The following is an 18,921-nucleotide window of genomic DNA, read 5'->3' as shown; positions in this document are numbered from 1 at the left end:
TGAATGTATGTCTGTATGTATGTATGGGAACAGGTACCTGCATTTTGGTGGTTCTGGAAAAATAAATGAGAATTGTCTCCCTGCCACCCATCTTCAAAAGCTGCCAATATCCTAGCCTCCATCTGGAGATGCAGCCAGAAGAAATTGGACACTCAGTACTAAGATCTCTTATCAATTTCAACTGTAATACTCCACATTTTCACATAAGGAGAAGTGACAACTGTTGATTGCTCCTTTCCTACTACTACTATAAGCTGATATAAACAACAGTTCCATATTTATAAAACACAGACAACACTCCAATGTTTCTGAGACACTTCTGGAAGGGTCCAAGTTCTGTTGCCATCAACTGTTGGGCTATGATTTTCCTGTTAGTTAAACTTGAGGTAACTATTCTTATACTGTACACAAACACACACACACACACACACTTGATGCTAAAAGATACAAAGACTGGTCACTATGAGCATAGCTCTCTTCCCGTGAAATACAACTATGTAAATACACAGACAGACACACATACAGATCAGCAGCTTGTGTTAAAGGTTCATTCCTGTCCTCTGCCACACATCTTAGATAGACACACACACACACACAGACAGACACACATACAGATCAGCAAATTATGCTAAAGGTTCATTCCTGTCCTCTGCCACATATCTTGGATCAAAGGCAATATTGTGAAGCAAAGCACTCCTGCAGCACTTTATCATACAGCAGCCTCACTTCTCACCCAAATTATTTATAAAGTATATGGAAAGAACATCCCTTCATGACCTGAAGGATGTTCTCATTTACTTCATAAATTTACCCTAAAAGGGATGTTCTCATGTGCTTCATAAACTATTTTGAGAGGATGAAGCAAGAGGCTCCATATGATGAAGATGTGGGGTAAACCAGACCTGGATGCCAGGCCTTGCTGTGGAAATGCTGTGCTTCATTGCACTGCCCTCAACTTGAGCAGTGTGGCTGGAGCCAGGGATAACCTTTCCTTTACATGTTGACATGGAGGGGATGTTAAGATGCATTTTGTATATGGGCATATGCTCTGACTTGGCTAAAACCCTTATTAGGAAGAAATGGAATCTGATGTATGTATGCATGTACACACATGCATGCACGCACACACACACACATGCAATAATACTTGGAGACATATTTACAGCTGCATTTAACCACTACTGGGAATTATATGGAAGAAAATGTATATGTATCATTACCAGTGAATTTGTGTTTTGTTTTACATGTAATGATCAAAAAATTATTTTCTTTTCCATTTGATTCCTTATGTCTACATGAATGATAAAGTGAAATGGATACAAAAAATATGTAAATATTTAATTCAAAGTAACTAAATAATACTATAGCATATTCATTTAACTAAAACTGTAAATCATATCAATACAAATGAAGAGATGTTAAGTATTTTTAATGCAATGGGATGGCCAGTCAACAAAGACAAGCACGAATGATGAAAGCCAGGGTGCTAAGGAGCTGAACTAGAACAATGACTAAACCAGAAAACCACACCAGAACAAATTGTGACAACACATTAGAAAGATTATCTAAGATAGAGCTCGGAATTGGGCAAATGAATCTTTTCATAGCTTTAAGGGTACTTAACAAAGGCAGCAATCAAATGGGAAAAAGAGGCAACAACAGCAACAACCCCCCTATAAAGAATGCTTGGGACACAAGGGGTTGGTGGTGCTGGTGGTGATGTGCCTAAGCCATGGGGCATAGGGCATTTTGGGAACATTAGGAGATGGATCAATCCTGAGCTCTGATTGGTAGACACGGAACTTGCGAGGGCCAGTTCCTACCTTGCCAACCAACAAAGTCTCCATCTCCTGAGTGGAAGAGAGGAAGAAACATTCATTAATATGGCATCAGTGATATTTGGATAGTTTATTTGACATTGTGAAAAAGTTTGAAAATTAACCACCAACACGCCAATAATGAAGAACATGTATTTTCATAACATATATATGCATATGTATATGTGTATGCATAAAATATAGATACAAAATTTAATATATACATACACATGTTTATATATGTATGTGTATATATGTATATATATATATATACATATACATTTATATATGTGTATATATGTGAACATATATATCAGTATATACAATATACATGTCTCTGTGCATACATTTAGTGCATACATGTGCACAAAACTTAAACATACATGGGCATGTGTCCATGTACAATATCCCATACACAAATGTACAAGCATATATACATTTCACACGCAAACATTATAAACATACATACCTCTTCCCAGACCCTCTTATGCCATGTTCACACATACACTTCAGATAATGTACAATATACAAATGTACAATATACAATCTAAAATATCTTTTACACATATACATATTACTCAGAATGAAATAAGGAATCAAATACTAAAGCTTGACTTTAACAAATCACATGGCCCGGATGAAGTTGCAAACTGGATACTAAAGGAATGTATAGATAAACTAACAGGAAAAATATACAAAATAGTTGAATGCTCAAAGAAGGAAAATTACTAGGAGACTGGGAAAATGCCAATATAGTGCCAATATATAAGGGGGAAAATAAGGAAGAAGACCCGACAAATCATAGACTGGTGTCCCTCACGAGTACAATAATTAAAATTTGAGTGTCATCAAGGATAGATGGACAAAATATCTGGAGAACAATATACTGAACCCAAGGCAATTTGGATTCAGACAGGGAAGATCATGTACCACTAATTTGATCTGTTTGAAGACATTCAAGAAAGGGATGGCTGGGCAGACTGTGCCTTCCTGGACTTACAAAAAACATTTGATAAGTACCACAAAAAATTGCTAAATAAACTGCAAACAATAGGAGGCATACATGGAAAACTATTGCATTGGATGGAGGATTTCCTACTCGGAAGAAAAATGAGAGTAGAAATATTCAAAGTGGGAAAAAATGAGTAGTGGAATCCCACAGGGGTCAGTGCTAGCTCCGATAATGTTTGCTATATATGTGAATGACATGGACAGAAGTATTGAATGTTACATGAACTTCTTTGCAGGTGATGCAAAGTTATTAAAGAAAAGAAAGAAAAAGGGAAAAAAAAAAAAAAAAAAAAAAAAAAAAAAGACTAAGTCATTACAGAGTGATCTGAACGAAGTCTCAGAGTGGAGCAAGAGATGGGAAGTAGAATTCAACATCAAGAAATGCAGTATAATTGAATTTGGTAAAAGCAAGAATAGAATATCAGGACAGTATAAAATTGACGAAAAAGAAGTAAGAAAGAAAATACTGAAAAGGACCTATGAGTAATAATCACCAAAGACATGTCTCCAGATAAACATATAAATAAAATAGTCGGAGAAACATACAATTTGTTAAGATCAATAAAGGTGGCTTTTAAATACCTCAATAAGGAAATGATAAGAATATATATATATATATATTACAAACACTGATAAGGCCAAAACTAGAATATGCAGCAATGATATAGTCGCCCAGTACAAAAAAGAATATAAGAAAATTAGAAAGAATACAAAGAGCAACGACAAAGTTGGCACCAACACTTTCAAACTTGACATATGAACAAAGATTGGCCGAACTGGAACTGCCAACCCTGGAACAAAGAAGAGAACGAGGGGACCTACTAGCCATCTACAGGATTATGAAAGGCAAGGAATGCCTTGATAGAGAGGACTTATTAAAGTAGGACAGAGGAAAAACAAGAGGACATGCAATGAAACTCAAAAAGGGCAGCTACAGAAGAGACCTGAAAGAGAACAGCTTCCCACATAAAGTGATAGACATCTGGAACAAACTGGACGAAAAAATAGAGTCTGCAAACACCATACAAGAATTTAAGAACAAACTAGGTAAATACAAACACACTGGAGAATATGAGACGGGACCAAACAAGTGTATCTCCATTCCTGTATATTGTCATACAATCAGGTAAACATATACATATATATACACACACACACAGTACCAAAAAGGATATAAAGAAAATTTAAAGAATCCAGAGAGCAACTACTAAAATGACCCCAGCACTTTCAAACCTGTCATATGATGAGAGACTGGCTAAATTGAAATTACTGACTTTGGAACAAAGAAGAGAGGCAACCTACTGACCATCTACAAAATCATGAAAGGCATGGAAGTCCTTAAGAGAGAGGACTTACTAAATTGGGACTAGAGAAACACAAGAGGACATGGAAAAAAAAAAAAAAAATTGTAGTTATAGAAGAGATCTGGAGAGAGAGAGAGAGAGAGACAAGTTTTCCACACAGAGTGGTGGACATCTGGAACAAACTGTACAAAACAATAGTGTGTGCAAAAACCATACACAAATTTAAGAACAAACTAGACACTGCAAGACACAAAGGCACCACACAAGCATAGCTCCCCTACTAGGTATATGTATATATATAAATATATATATATTATATTATATATATACATACATACACACCAAAAGCCTTATTTCCCCTCATAAGGGAGGTAGCCAGCCAAGACATGCAGCCCCATCCCCACATATCCAACACCTATTATATCCCTGGGTTAGAAGCAATGTAACAAGAAACAATACAGCCACAGCAGGGCCCAACAGCTTAAGCTGATTTACCCCCACCACTTCATTCAAATGTTGACCCTCCCTCCCCATCTGCTTATGTGTAAATACTAGCAGAATAAATGGTTGGAGCTGTGATCATGGGATCCCATTTCAGCCTCTGCTAATCAAACTTTGGTATTTGTTGCTAGTTTAGTTTATATTTTCATCCAACTTGATCTGTAATTATATCTTTGAATGCTACACTTCCTAATATTGTTTAAACAAGTCGCTTTTTCACCTTTTTAATATGACCTCTTGTTGAACTTATATATCATTCAGCAAATCCTCTGTCCAAATTTTCTATATCTTTCTCTGATCAAAATTTCATTATGTCATTCATTATCTCACATGCCCATGGCACTGTATGTATCACAGACTTGAAATTAGAAAGAATGAATGGATCTAAATATATCTGAGTAGTATGATAGATTTCATAAATTTGGATGGAGAATGTGGAAGAGACAGACGGGGTAGATTACAGTGGTGACATGCGCTGGGAATTTGGAAAGAATGAGTGAAAAAAGATTAGCAGAAGTGGACAGAGTTAACCAAAAAGAAGATCAAGGATGAGATGGATGGAGTGATATGGACACTAGAAACAAGAAAAATGATTATTGAACAAGGAAATAAAGATTGCAAAACACTGGAGTGAATGGAGAGTGGTTGTAAATGGATGAGGAAATATGCTCCAAATGGATGTTCTTGTCTGCTACATAATATTTTTCAAGTGAATGAAAGAAGGGAGCCAAATATCAATATGCACACGCACAAACACACACACACACACCAAAGTGTCCCATGAGGTAGAGGAAGGAAAGAATTTTGCCAGTGATTCCCTCCCATGTGAGTTGTAAAAGGTGTGGGGCTCTGATGGGACTAAGTATCCTGCTCTTTGTATGCCTCTTATTTAGTAATTTAACCAAATTGGATGTTGGGTGATATTTTTTCTTTCTTTTGAAGGTTTTATGCACTGGCAAATACATTGATTTGTGTGTAACATTATACACTGAATGTTTTTATCTGCATAAATGGCATCTTGACTGAATATTATTTATTTTCTAATCTCCACCATCACCAGGTGAAAGTGTTTTGGTTAATATATATTGAGAATACCACATTTCCTTCCTCTTTATCTCCCCTCATCATGATTAATACTCAATTCCTTGTGAGTAGGGGGAGGAAGAGAGAGTAAGAGAGAGAGAGAGAGAGAGAGATCAGAACCAAAGACATGAACTAACTTTCTTGTTGGAACAACACATAATGCAATGACTTCTGGGGAATAATAGTATTCAGCCCTGCACTATACTCATTAACATTAGTGACAGAAATCACTTTGGATCTGACAAAATCTTGATCCCAACTTAACCATCTTCTAACAGTGACTTACATTTTTACCACTATACTACTGATGTCCCTTATGTATATTCATACATGCATGGGTTACATATGTATTCCATACTCAATTATACACAAATTCATGTACATGTCTATGCATACATTATTCATAACCATACACACACACACACACATGCATGAACACATATATACACTTGTTTATGTATATTATATATACACATAAAAACTATGTACACATATATTTATATATATATATATGTATGTATATCAAAAGTATATGAACATTCACATATAAATACACATCTATATATAATTTTTTTTTATAGGTACACTCATGCAATATCAATTGAAATTTTGAAGTTTTGTCCCATTAACATTTATAAAAGGGAGTGTCCTAATGTTTTCATTATTTAGTCTTTGAACAAAATCTGTATGTCTGGGGCAAGTAGTTTTGCAGTTCCTAGTCAGCCCTGGACTGAGAACATATGTTGGATGATTGATGAATGAACATGCAAAGCTGCTTTCCCTGTAGAAAGCCCACAGAAGCAGCTGAAGCAGCTGCCACAGCAGCAGATGCTGATATAGCACCTGCTGTAGCAGCAAATATTGCTGATCATTACTGAAGCATCTGTAAGGGGTCACAAAGGACTTCTTCCAAGGACCCTAAAAATCTAGTAAAATTAATATTACATGTTAAAATCTAATAAATAAATGCATAATCAAACAAACAAATAAATGAAACTATTGGAAATTATATTACTCTAAATGTTCAGCCAGTTGCAGCCATGATGAAATATACAATTTGTATATGACTCCTTTCACTTATATTTTCTGTAAATTAACTCCATATCCGTGAAAAAGAAAATAAAAAATGAAAAAGAAAAAAAATCCCTGAAAACAAATAGTGTTAAAAATAATTTTATTACTAATGCATATATACCCAAATACCACACTCACACACATGTACATACATACACACCCACACACACACAAAGAGAGCTTGCTGGTCCGATGGTTAATGCTTCAGTGTCCTATTCAAATTTTCAACTTCAAACTGTGCTCCCTGCTTCCAAAGTTTCATTGATACTACTAGCCGTTACTGTTCCCCATAAACAAGGGGATGAGTTGAGGAAAGTGAGAGCATTAAACATAGACTAAGCAATGTATGTGCTCTGAGCTCTCACTTGGGAGGACAACTGCTGTTGATCATGAGTCCAGCACAGGATCTACTCATAAGACCATGATGGATAAGAAACACACACACACACACACACACACACACACACAATGCTTATATATTGTATATAAAACAAATACATCTACTGTATATACATATAAATGTACATACATACTACACATGCATACACATAATGAAGCAAAATTTATTACTTGGTCTATTTTCAAGATATCTACAGAATTTCCTGATATGTTTACAAAGTTAATGCTGGGTATCTTTAGCTCAAGATTTGCTGAAATGCAAAAACTATGAATCTACAACAGAATTTTTTTAACATACACACAATATATGAAAAAGGCAACCATCACGCAAAAGACATTTTACGTTTTACCCTACATAGCCCCACCCAAGCTATACCCAAACAACAACATAACATTTCTTCCTAGGATGAGTTATGGGCCAACCTGGTGGCTGTCACCAGTTACTTGAGGTGTGGGTCTCTTGCAAGAGTTTAAGGCAACAGACACTGATTGAGAATATATGAATTTACTATATACTTGTATATGTTTATATATGTGAATACATACATGTATATACACACACATACACAACAAATATCTTTTCTGAGTAACTTATGGTCCTCTTCAGATTGTTGCTAGCTACCTGAAAGACACTGGTCTTCTGCAGGAGAGACCAGGGGCAACAGACTAACTGACTATTAGATACATTTTAGGACCAAGGAACCAATAACAGTTAATCATTTCTTGTGGTCCTGCAAGATGGACAACAGAGTTCCCCAATTTCAAAACCCATTAACCCTTTCCCCTCCATTAGCAGTTGCAGCCCTGAGAAGATGACAAATCAGTCTCCAGACTGGGCCCAGGTTCTCTTTGTTAACTTCAACTGTAATTCTAATGCTTTTTCAATCATGGAGAGCAGACAATTGGTCCCAGCACCCCTTTCCCTATTACTTTCAGCCAAATGACACAGATATAGTCCCACACCAATACAACACAGACAACAGTCCAAAGTTTCTCCTCTGGGATCTATGAGAAGGTCCAAGGACCATTGCCAGCTGCTGTGGGGCTGCAGGTTTTCCACCCAGTGAAACTTCAGGCAACAATTGCCATTATATTACAGGGATCAATGGTGGTATTTCCCAGTTGTGGTTCTGCAAGACAGGCATCAAAGGAAATCATCTTTCTATTGTCCATCTTCAATACCAGTCAACACCTTCACTTCAATCCAAAAAATCTTTATCAGGGGACGTTTAGTCTCTAGACTAAACTGTCTGACGCCTCTATTAACTTTAGCAATGATCCTTTCCAACTACTTAAGTCAGTAATTAAAACTGTCCCACACTAAAACAATACAGTCAAAAAACTCCAAGAAATATATGGGGGTCCTACAAGACTGTTGTCAGCTGCTGTGAGGTTGTGGGTATTCAATCAGTGAAATTCAAGAAAAAATTATGATACGGTGCATATATTGTATACACACACACACACACACACACACACATACAAAGGCCAATGATAGATGTACATACACATATATATATATATATATATTGTATATACATGGGACCAATGACAGGTACCTCAAAGCAGTGGTTTTGCAAGGCAGAAATAGTATAGAACAAACTCCCTACAGCCTGTCAATATCTATATCTCAATCTGGAAGTAATGACAATTAAGGCTGACTGTCAGTCTCTAGACCAGGCCCAAGATCTCATTCTATTGCCTTAAACTGTAAGGTACTTCCTCTATCTTTTCACATAACACCTGACAACTTGAGACTGCTTTTCTCCTCCTCATACTAAAATTGACAAAGTCCCATACTAATACATCAAAGTAACCAGATATATATTCATTCCAAGAGAGATCTTGGGAAGGACTTCAGGGCTATTACCAGCCCCTTTGGCTCCATAGGCAATAACCAGCATTGTTATCTTTGGGGACAATATCTTACCAATGAGGTCGAGTCACAGAGGTGATAAAGGTGCAAATTTTGGTTTGTGGTCACTAAATTCCCTAAAATAAGGTCTGCATAAAATCTATGTAATATACAGGTATTTATCTATTCATGCCTAGTAATGTATTTTCACTTTAGCACACCAAGTAATACATTAGAAATTTATTTGAAATTACATTTTTCCAATCACTTTATGTGTTCTGGGCCATCTGCATTTTAAAAGTGTGCACCAGCAACCCACACACCACCAAGTGGTTATCTGGTACACTAACTTCTCCCACTCCATATACATTGCTCCTGCCATTTTTTACTGCTATCATTATAGTAATAGAATAAGGATATGTTCATTCATAATGTAGCATGTATTTATCTGCAAAATAAATAAATAATTTGTGACATGATTGGTGGCATAACTCTAAAGTAATCCACTCCATTTTCTAATTACAGGATGGTCAAAAGAATGCAGAGGTCACAAATGAATACATATATACATACCTACACACACACACACAAACAAACACACACACACACACATATATATATATATATATATATATATATATATATACCTAGTTGTATCATACAGGAAGGAGAGCTATCCCCGTAGTGACCCGTTTTTTATATCTCACAACATCAGGTTTGTTCTTAAACGTGTGTGTGTGTGCATTTACCTAATTGTGTTATATGGGAAGGGGAGCTATGCTTGTAGTGACCCATCTTTGTATCTCTCAGCACCTAGTTTGTTCTTAAAATTTTGTATGGTGTTTGCACACACTACTGTTTTGTCTAATGTGTTCCAGACATCTACCACTGTGTGTGGAAAACTATTTTTTCAGATCTCTTCTATAAATATCCTTTTTGAGTGTCCTTTCATGTTCTTTTATCCCACTTTAATAAGTCTTCTCTGTCAAGGACTTCCATGCCTTTCATGATTCTGCATATGGCCAATAGATCTCCCTTTTCTCTTTGTTCCAGGGTTGGTAATTCCAGTTTTGACAATCTTTGTTCATATATCAGTTTTGAAAGTGTGGTGTATATGTATATATTGTGGCATCATGACAGGTGTATGAGTGGTAAGATTGGAAATTACATGATTGAGAATGAGACTTTATTCCTGACTGGTTTTGTCCTATGAGGCAATAATATACAGAATGTGAATGCATTGGTATTTATAGGAAGTTGCTGTGGTTCATGGGGATGCAGGGTGAGAATCTGTGTGTTGATTGGTTCATTGGTTAGGTTGGGTCTGGTGTGTGTCAGGTAGGGGCAGCTGCCTGTTTGTGTGATCAATTGTCCCAAGGCATGCGGTATGTTTTGCAATTTTAATATAATTTGTTCTGTTGTTGATGCAATCATTGGTGTTTATGTATATCACTTCTAATGTTTTCTTTTGTGGTCTGATTAGGTTTTCATGTAGAATGCCAAGCAAGCATTCTACATGAATACATAAGCAGATTTACATAAACATCAATGACTGCATCAACAACAGAACAAGTGATACTAAAATTGCAAAACATGCCACAAAATATGCCTAGGGACAATTCATCACACAGAAACAGGTAGCTCCCCCTACCTGACGCGCACCAGACACGACTTAACCAACGAACCAATCAATATGCAGATTCCCACCCAGCACCCCCATCAACCAAAGCAAGTTCCTAAAAATACCAATGCATTCACATTCTATAAATCATTACCTCTGAAGAAGCCTCATAAGGCAAAACCAGTCTGGAATAAAATCGCATTCCCAATTGTGTAATTTCCATTCTTACCATTCATATAGATACATGTAGTCCATTAATTTATTCTTGAAGTAGGGACGATAGAAATAAGAAAAGATTCATACAGACATGAAAGACAGCTATGCATAAATTGTTTTATGCAGAAAAGAAAGTACTCTAATGAAGCAGACTGGAAGGAGTTTAGTGAGACAAAGGAAGAAATACAGAATCCTAATGACGATTTATAATGTATGGGTGGAAAAATATATATTAGGGATAACTGGGAGTTACAAAAAAATCAATCCATTGCTCCAGGTCTCTATAATCAGAAACCCACAGCACCTACATAACCATCTCACTGAAGGTGCACATAGGTCACTCAGGGAAGAAATATTATGCTGATGATTATGGATATTTAGTGTGGGGTTGTGTAGGATGAGGTGCTACATGTCCTCTATATGACAATTCTATCTAGGGAGGTCTGACCATGGCCAAGGCTATTACAGGTTGGTAACATTTTTGAGTTGGATGATGTCTTTTAAGCAACAATGCCAGAGTGATTCTTGCTTCTCTTGAGTGGGATTTTTCTGTGGTCCTGACATGGGGGGAGGGAAACTAATTTGAGAAGGAAGTAGTTGACAAATGTGAGCTGTTCTTCAGATTTGTGAATGCTGAACTGAAGCAAATAGGAACATCAAAGTTAAAATTTGAAGAGATGGTTTATCATGAAACAGAAATCCAAGCTGAAACAATTAATGAAAGCTTATCGTCAGTATTCAATGCAGAAGAGAAATTTAAGGGGGGAAACCATGAAGAAAACAAAGACCTATATATTATTAAAGTGGGAATTAGTGAAGTGTTCAAATTACTTAAGAAACTGGAAGTAAAAGAAGCCTCAGGTCCACACGAGATCTCAAACTGGATATTGAGAGTAGAAAGCAGTTAGTGGATAAAGTACCTCAACTGACTGCATGTTTTCTGCAAGTGGCAAAAGTGTCACTGGACTGGAAATCTGCAAATGTGGTACCAATACTCAAAGGAGGTACCATTAAATTATTGACCAGTGTCCTTGACCAGTGTGATAACCACAGTGTGTAAAAAAAATCAAATGTGAAAGAAACATGGATGATTTACTTGGAAGAGAAAAGAATCTCTGTCGACAATCAATTTGGATTTAGTAAAGGAAAGTCTTGTGCAGTCCACCTGTGAAGTTTTTGAGAATGGCTGATGTACTGCATGAAAAGGTTAGGTGGATTTGGAAGGCTATTTGACAAAGTGCTGCACAAAAGATTGATATACAGTTACGAAAATGTAAGCCTTAACGGGAGTACAATGGAATGAGTAAAAGAATTTTCAAGTGAGAACCACAGTGAGAGAGGAGATTTTGGATTCAAGAGAAGTGGCTAAAGGGATACAACAGTTCTGGCACCTGCAGTGTTCCTGGTATATTTCAATGCAAAATATTAAAAATAGGGTGGTTATGAAACTTATACACAAGAAGAGTAGTAGGAAAACCCTCTAATAGGGAAATTTGCCATGAACTATATACATATACAAACGAGTGAAAGAATTCCTTCAGCAAGGCTGGTTTGATGACCTCCCACCTTTGATAGAGGGATACTACAAATAAAATGTACTCCATATTGAATACTGTATATGTGCAGTCAATATGTAAGGGATCCTTATGAATCCATATCAACCAGCCATATAGTATTCTCTTATAATTATGTACCAATATCCACTCAAAAGTTAATGCTGATTTTTAACTTCTACTATCCCACCTTCCTAACTCTTCTTTACCACCACTGACTTCATCTCCTCAGCACTATATCCCCACATACACACACACAGAGATAGCACCCAATGAGCATTGCCCCTTTCCTGTATACTACAATTAGGGAAACACACATGTATGGTGATGACTACATTAGTTCAATGAAGCTGATATGACGGAGACTTTCATGACACTTAAGTCACAGTGCATCTTTAAAATTATGCTGATCTATTTCCAACTTTAACTATCCCTCCTTCCTCCCTTCTCCAAACTTTGCTTTCCCACTGCTCCCAGTAATTCACTTCCTTTACAAAAAGGTGAGAAAACTGGGTTTGAGGGTTGGAGGAACCCGTCAGTATTAGTAGGGTTGGCATCCTCCTTTGTGTTTGTATCAGCTACAGCTGGGAAATATATATATGTATATATTTCATCCAATCAGCTGTTACCTGGAAAACATGGTGGCTATGTATGGGAGAGGAAAAATCTCAGAGCTTTCACTACCTTCACATGCATCCCTTTCACTTCTCACTTAGACCATGCAAAGACTGCACCTTTCTAAGCAATAATGCCTGTTAACATCTGTGGCATCCCTCTGATGAAACAGGCTCCTTAGTCTGTATCTTCTTTTCCAACTCTGTCAATCATATACATTTCTGACTAACCCTTGGCTAGGTTCTCTTTTGTTTTCATTCATTCTATCTACCCAAAAATTTCCATGGTCTATTCTTTGCTCTCAATTCTGAAACCAATGACTCATGCATCCTCCAAATGTAGATCAGCATGCACTCCAGATATATATACCCATCCCTCAATTTCACAAAATGGGAACATAAGCCCAAAATAATAAATTCAGCAAGTTTACTGAAATTTTATATCAGACTTGTCAAGGGTTGTGAAGATAATTGATTGATATACTGTGATCACACTGTGGAGGGAACAAATTTAATCTGAGTCACTGGGTTTTGTTGCCCCCAAAATCCATCAAGGGTCCATTAAATTGAGGGATGTATATGTATATAGATCTATACACATACATTAAAATACACACACACATTAAAATGTTATGAAGGCATGTAGATTTAATGAAACTGAGATGTAAAAACTACAAATTCTTTTTCATTAATGAAAACATCTATACAAAATCTGTACAAAAAATGTTTGATGTATTTAGCAAGTCACTAATAAGAAAGGATAGTGTAAGTAAGGAGAGATCACTGTGGAACATCAGCATAGAAGCTGCTCTGCCTGTGACTACTGCTGTAAGTGATGAGATAACTTAAAAAATTTAAGATGAGAGAAACCATGAGAACATAGTTTGGAAAGCAGTGACTTGCTTAGGGTATGTAAAGGGCCAATAAAAAATTCCCCATAGCCTGTATGAGGGGAAAATCAGTGAGTTCAATTAAAAAGAATATCACCAGCTAATCAAGCAGTGCAAAACATGATATTGTTATGACAGTAGAGAGTTTTGCATATGTAAACTAGCTGCATGTGCTGTATGTATGTGTATTTTTATATGTGTATACTGTATACACATCACACAATATATACATGTACATTCATTTGAATATAAAAATGCACAGAACCACATTCATATATCTCATATAGCAATGCATAAAAAGACAACACACACACACACATTATATGTTTATAGTACATGACTTGGAAACACTGCATAAAAAATAATAATAATAATTTCATGTGATATCACACATATATATGTACAATATATACATGATTCATGTGCCATATTAATTTTCAAAATAAATTCTACCATGCAAAACTCTGACCTAAGTGTACATGTTCTAATTAATACAAAGTTAGATACATAAAATCAGTTTAGATAAGGTTTCTGTTTAGTTTTTACTTTTGAATTCTAGTACGACCATATATTTAACAAAACATCAAGGAAACAACCAACTTGAGGAATTGGTATGGGACCAAGGTATGGTATACTGGAATTAATCAGATGGTTCATAAGGTACAGAAGAGCACTCACCTTGTCGCGTGGGGTCCATACTGTTGGGCATCATCGGCTGACCCGGCGGCTGTGTGGGTACAAAGTACATGAAATTTGGTACATCAAAAGGGACACTATAGCAAGGGGCACTTAGGTGGACAGAAGGAAAAATCAACATATTTCTTGACTGAACGGTCTAGAAAATTGTGACTTAATTAAATAAAACAGGAAAAACAAATATGACAAAACATGTGAAAACTGTGAAATATGATGGATAGTTCCATTGTATGGGGAATGGGGAAAGTCACACATTGTTTTAAAAAGCAGAACAAAAGGGAATGATAAACAACATAGACAACAAAAAGAAAATATGGCAATATATCATTATAGTATATGGCAAATGAACAAAAGAAAAATACCAGGAGTATAAATGCAAGTCTATAAATTATAGTAGATGGGTAGTTTAACTCATGAACGACTGGTTTTTTTCCACAGTAGAATGTAAGTACGTGGCAATGAACAAGAAAATATGTAAGAACAAATCCCATTATACTGTACACTGTTTTATCAATGAGAAGTTTCTTTGACTTGAATAAAATTATGTAGTAATAGCTCCAGAAAATATCTAAAGTCATTCATGAATTAATAATGTTAAGAATTCAAGTAGGTACAAATATACTGTGGTTTGGTTACTGCTAGAGCCGCGTCCACACTTGTTGCATTTCCATGTATCGTATCATTTTTGTGTACCACCTAGTGATACAATACGGCGCAACAGGGTATTGTACCCACTTGTTGCGTATCTGTATACAGCAGGAGGATATATGATATGGTGCAACAGGGTATTGTACCCACTTGTTGCGTATCTGTATACAGCAGGCGGATACGCAACAAGTGGGTACAATACCCTGTTACACCGTATCGTATCACTAGGTGGTACGCAAAGAGGATACGATACGTGGAAATGCAACAAGTATGGATGTGGCTTTGGGCATGCTTCTTACATCAGTACACCAGGAAATTCCAAAATGTAAAGATGAAGAAAAATAATAAGTAAAATACCATACAGAAATACACGCATGCACACACACACACCCAAGCTCAAACAATACACAAGTTCAAATCTAAATGCAGTATGATAATTGGAAATCAAAGAGATATATTAAGCTGGAACTGTACATGAATTTGAGTCTAGCCCTAGGTATGTTAGAAAATTAGAGAATATGAGACATGACCTGATGAGCATTGCTCCATTCCTGTATACTACTCGTACAATTAGGTAAATACACACACACACATACACACACACATATATATATTAAATGAAATTAAATAAATAAAATGAAATAATAATAATAATTACGGTAAATCTTTAGTTTCGACCATGGAACTAATATAGCAATATAAAATTAAATATTAATTTTGTAAATTAAAATGTATCAACGTAATATGCACTTTTGTGCGGAAATGAAAATAAAAATACCTTGCTACAAACTAAATATGCTAATGAACGAAGTCGGTACCATAGGATTGGGACGCCATGTTTGTTATGGTAGATGCCGACGTCGAAGAAATGAAAGGATGATAAATTCATCTAAGGTAAACTAAACTAAACTAACCTGTAAATCTTTAGTTTCGACCATGGGAGGAATATAGCAATAGAAAGTTAAATATTAATTTGTATACTCCACAAGCTGAGAGTGGTTGAAAAGCCCGCCAACGTCTCTCACGACGACGACAACGAGGACGAGCCGGATGACATCTAATTTGCAGGTAATGATTTATTAAACACAGGTTAGGTTAGGTTAGGTTAGTTTAGTTTACCTTAGACGAATTTATCATCCTTTCATTTCTTCGACGTCGGCATCTACCATAACAAACATGTCGTACCATTCGTCGTGCACGACTTCGACCTTCGTTACTAAAGAAATCTGTTTTAGCACCTTTTTTGTTTTTCATTTCCGCACACAAAATTGCATATTACGTTGATACATTTTAATTTACAAAAATAATATTTAATTTTCTATTGCTATATTCCTCCCATGGTCGAAACTAAAGATTTACCATGGTAAAATTTTACTTTCGACCATTGTAGGAATATAGCAATACAAAATTAAATAGTAATTTTGTAAATTAAAATGAATGAACGAAATATGCAATTTTTTGTGCGGAAATGAAAATAAAAAAAATTGCTAAAACAGATTTCTTGAGTAACGAAGTCGTGTACGACGAATGTACGCCATGTTTGTTATGGTAGATGCCGACGTCGGAGAAATGAAAGGACGATAAATTTGTCTAAACTAAACTAACCTAACCTAACCTGTGTTTAATAAATCATTACCTGCAAATTAGATATCATCCGGCTGGTCCTCGTCGTCGTCGTGAGAGACGTTGGCGGGCTTTCCAACCACTCTCTCAGCTTTTGTATGGCTATATTCCTCCAATGGTCGAAAGTAAAATTTTACCGGTTAGGTTAGGTTAGTTTAGACAAATCTATCGTCCTTTCATTTCTCCGACGTCGGCATCTACCATAACAAACATGGCGTACCATTCGTCGTACACGCCGTCGTTACTTAAGAAATCTGTTTTAGCAACTTTTTTTATTTTCATTTCCGCACACAAAATTGCATATTACGTTCACATATTTTAATTTACAAAATTACTATTAAATTTTGTATTGCTATATTCCTACAATGGTCGAAAGTAAAATTTTACATATATATATATATTTATATATATATATATATATATATATATATTATATACATATTATATATTATATATTATATATATATATATTATATATATATATTATACATATATATATTATATATATATATATATATATATAACAACAAAATTAATAAAAATAAAATACAATACAAAAATAAAAGAAAAACAAAGAAAAAATGAGGGAGAGGGAGAAAGGTGAGATAATGAGACTGACTCACTCTTAGAACACTAATCTAGATTACAAAAAAGGTACCGACGTCGAAGATATGAAAGGATGATAAATTCGTCTGTTCTATTCTATCCTAACGTGTATTTAGTAAATGGTCAATAAAAACATTAGATAAACATGGCGGCCTGCATTCATTCCATTTTCATATTGACCTAGCTAGTAAATCGGTACCTGTAATTTAAGGTCATCCGGATCGTGGTGACGGATGTTGGCGGCCTTTTCAATCACTCTTTCTGATAACGGGGTATATAGGTTTCTCATAGCTTGAAGGAATGCATGGATTTCAGCTACATAGCATTCCTTCAAGAATATATACGTCGCGAGGTACTGGCGGAAGTACCGAGGGCGTGCACCAGGCCTCAACAGACAACAAACACTTGACAAACGACAAGATGGTGTCCCGATCCTATGCTAGCGACTTCGTTCGTTAGTATATTTGCTTGTAGCAAGGTATGTTTTATTTTAACTTCCACCACGAAAATCGCATATTACGTCCATGTCTTATAATTTACAAAATTATTAATATTCAATTTTCTAATGCTATATCGCGTAGTTGTGCACAACTAAACAAACACCCACTTGTTCCATAATTTTGGCTAAAAAAATCGACCTGCGTCTTATCCATCGTAGGTAAAGTTTGTGACCTCCCGTGGGCCTAGACCTCTGACACTCACTAACCCAGCTTACGTTCAGTAGTTATACCTACCCTAAACACCATGCATATCTATTTTATTGCTGGTATTATTGTATTATTACCGTGCTTTAAAATGAATTCGTAAAAATGAAAGCAATCTAATCTGAAATGTTGTGACTTGTGTTTATAAACATCAGCTGATCGGCGCTCTGACTTGCCGGTAATGCCATCTGTTGGCGAGGAATAAAACTACGATATGATCGTTGCCAGCGTGCCAGATGTATGACACAGTGACAGTGCTGTACGACCCACGACATTTTGATTTAATTAGCAAATTTGTATGACTTTTTAGTCCATATGTACGAAATTTTCAATGAATTGTCGATTTCTAATGATTGTACAACATTTTGAAGCCTTATTGTATATCAATTGATTACAAAGTACGGATTCTGGCAACGCTGATCGTTGCCAGTTCGTGTAGTTACTTTTTGCTCTATGTACTACTGGCTTTATTTTCGTGTCCAATGTTTTGTTATTATTGTGATTGCTTTCATGCCTATACTAAAACTTGCTTAATTCTCGCTATTGAGATGTCTTGTGTATGCTTATTGCTTGTCTGTACTGCCCAATTGCTTTTATTATTATTATTATTATCATTATTATTATTATTTCCTGCTATTGAGCTGTCTTGTGTATGCTTATTGCTTGCCTGTACTGGCTACTGCCAAATTCTTTTTCTACAGCTATG

General features: G+C 35.8%; 1 protein-coding gene across 18 annotated transcripts in view; it reads right to left on the bottom strand.

Annotated features, from left to right (window-relative positions):
• Positions 1-18,921, bottom strand: part of Ssdp (Sequence-specific single-stranded DNA-binding protein) — a 575,744-nt gene that overhangs the window by 107,999 nt on the left and 448,824 nt on the right. For 14 of the 18 annotated variants that reach the window (XM_076205593.1, XM_076205599.1, XM_076205606.1 and 11 more), the window contains 2 exons: positions 14,617-14,665; positions 1,824-1,850 (listed from right to left, as the gene is read on the bottom strand). In XM_076205593.1, the coding sequence (XP_076061708.1) occupies positions 1,824-1,850; positions 14,617-14,665 (76 nt within the window). The remainder of the gene's footprint in view (positions 1-1,823; positions 1,851-14,616; positions 14,666-18,921) is intronic. The other 4 variants (XM_076205591.1, XM_076205601.1, XM_076205594.1 and 1 more) reach the window with 1 other exon arrangement.

The sequence above is a fragment of the Oratosquilla oratoria genome, chromosome 22 (genome assembly GCF_046742065.1).
Source record: "Oratosquilla oratoria isolate Oo_2021 chromosome 22, ASM4674206v1, whole genome shotgun sequence".
NCBI lineage: Eukaryota > Metazoa > Arthropoda > Malacostraca > Stomatopoda > Squillidae > Oratosquilla > Oratosquilla oratoria.
The sequence above is the reverse complement of the archived record's forward strand: the minus strand, read 5'-3'. Positions and strand labels throughout refer to the sequence as shown.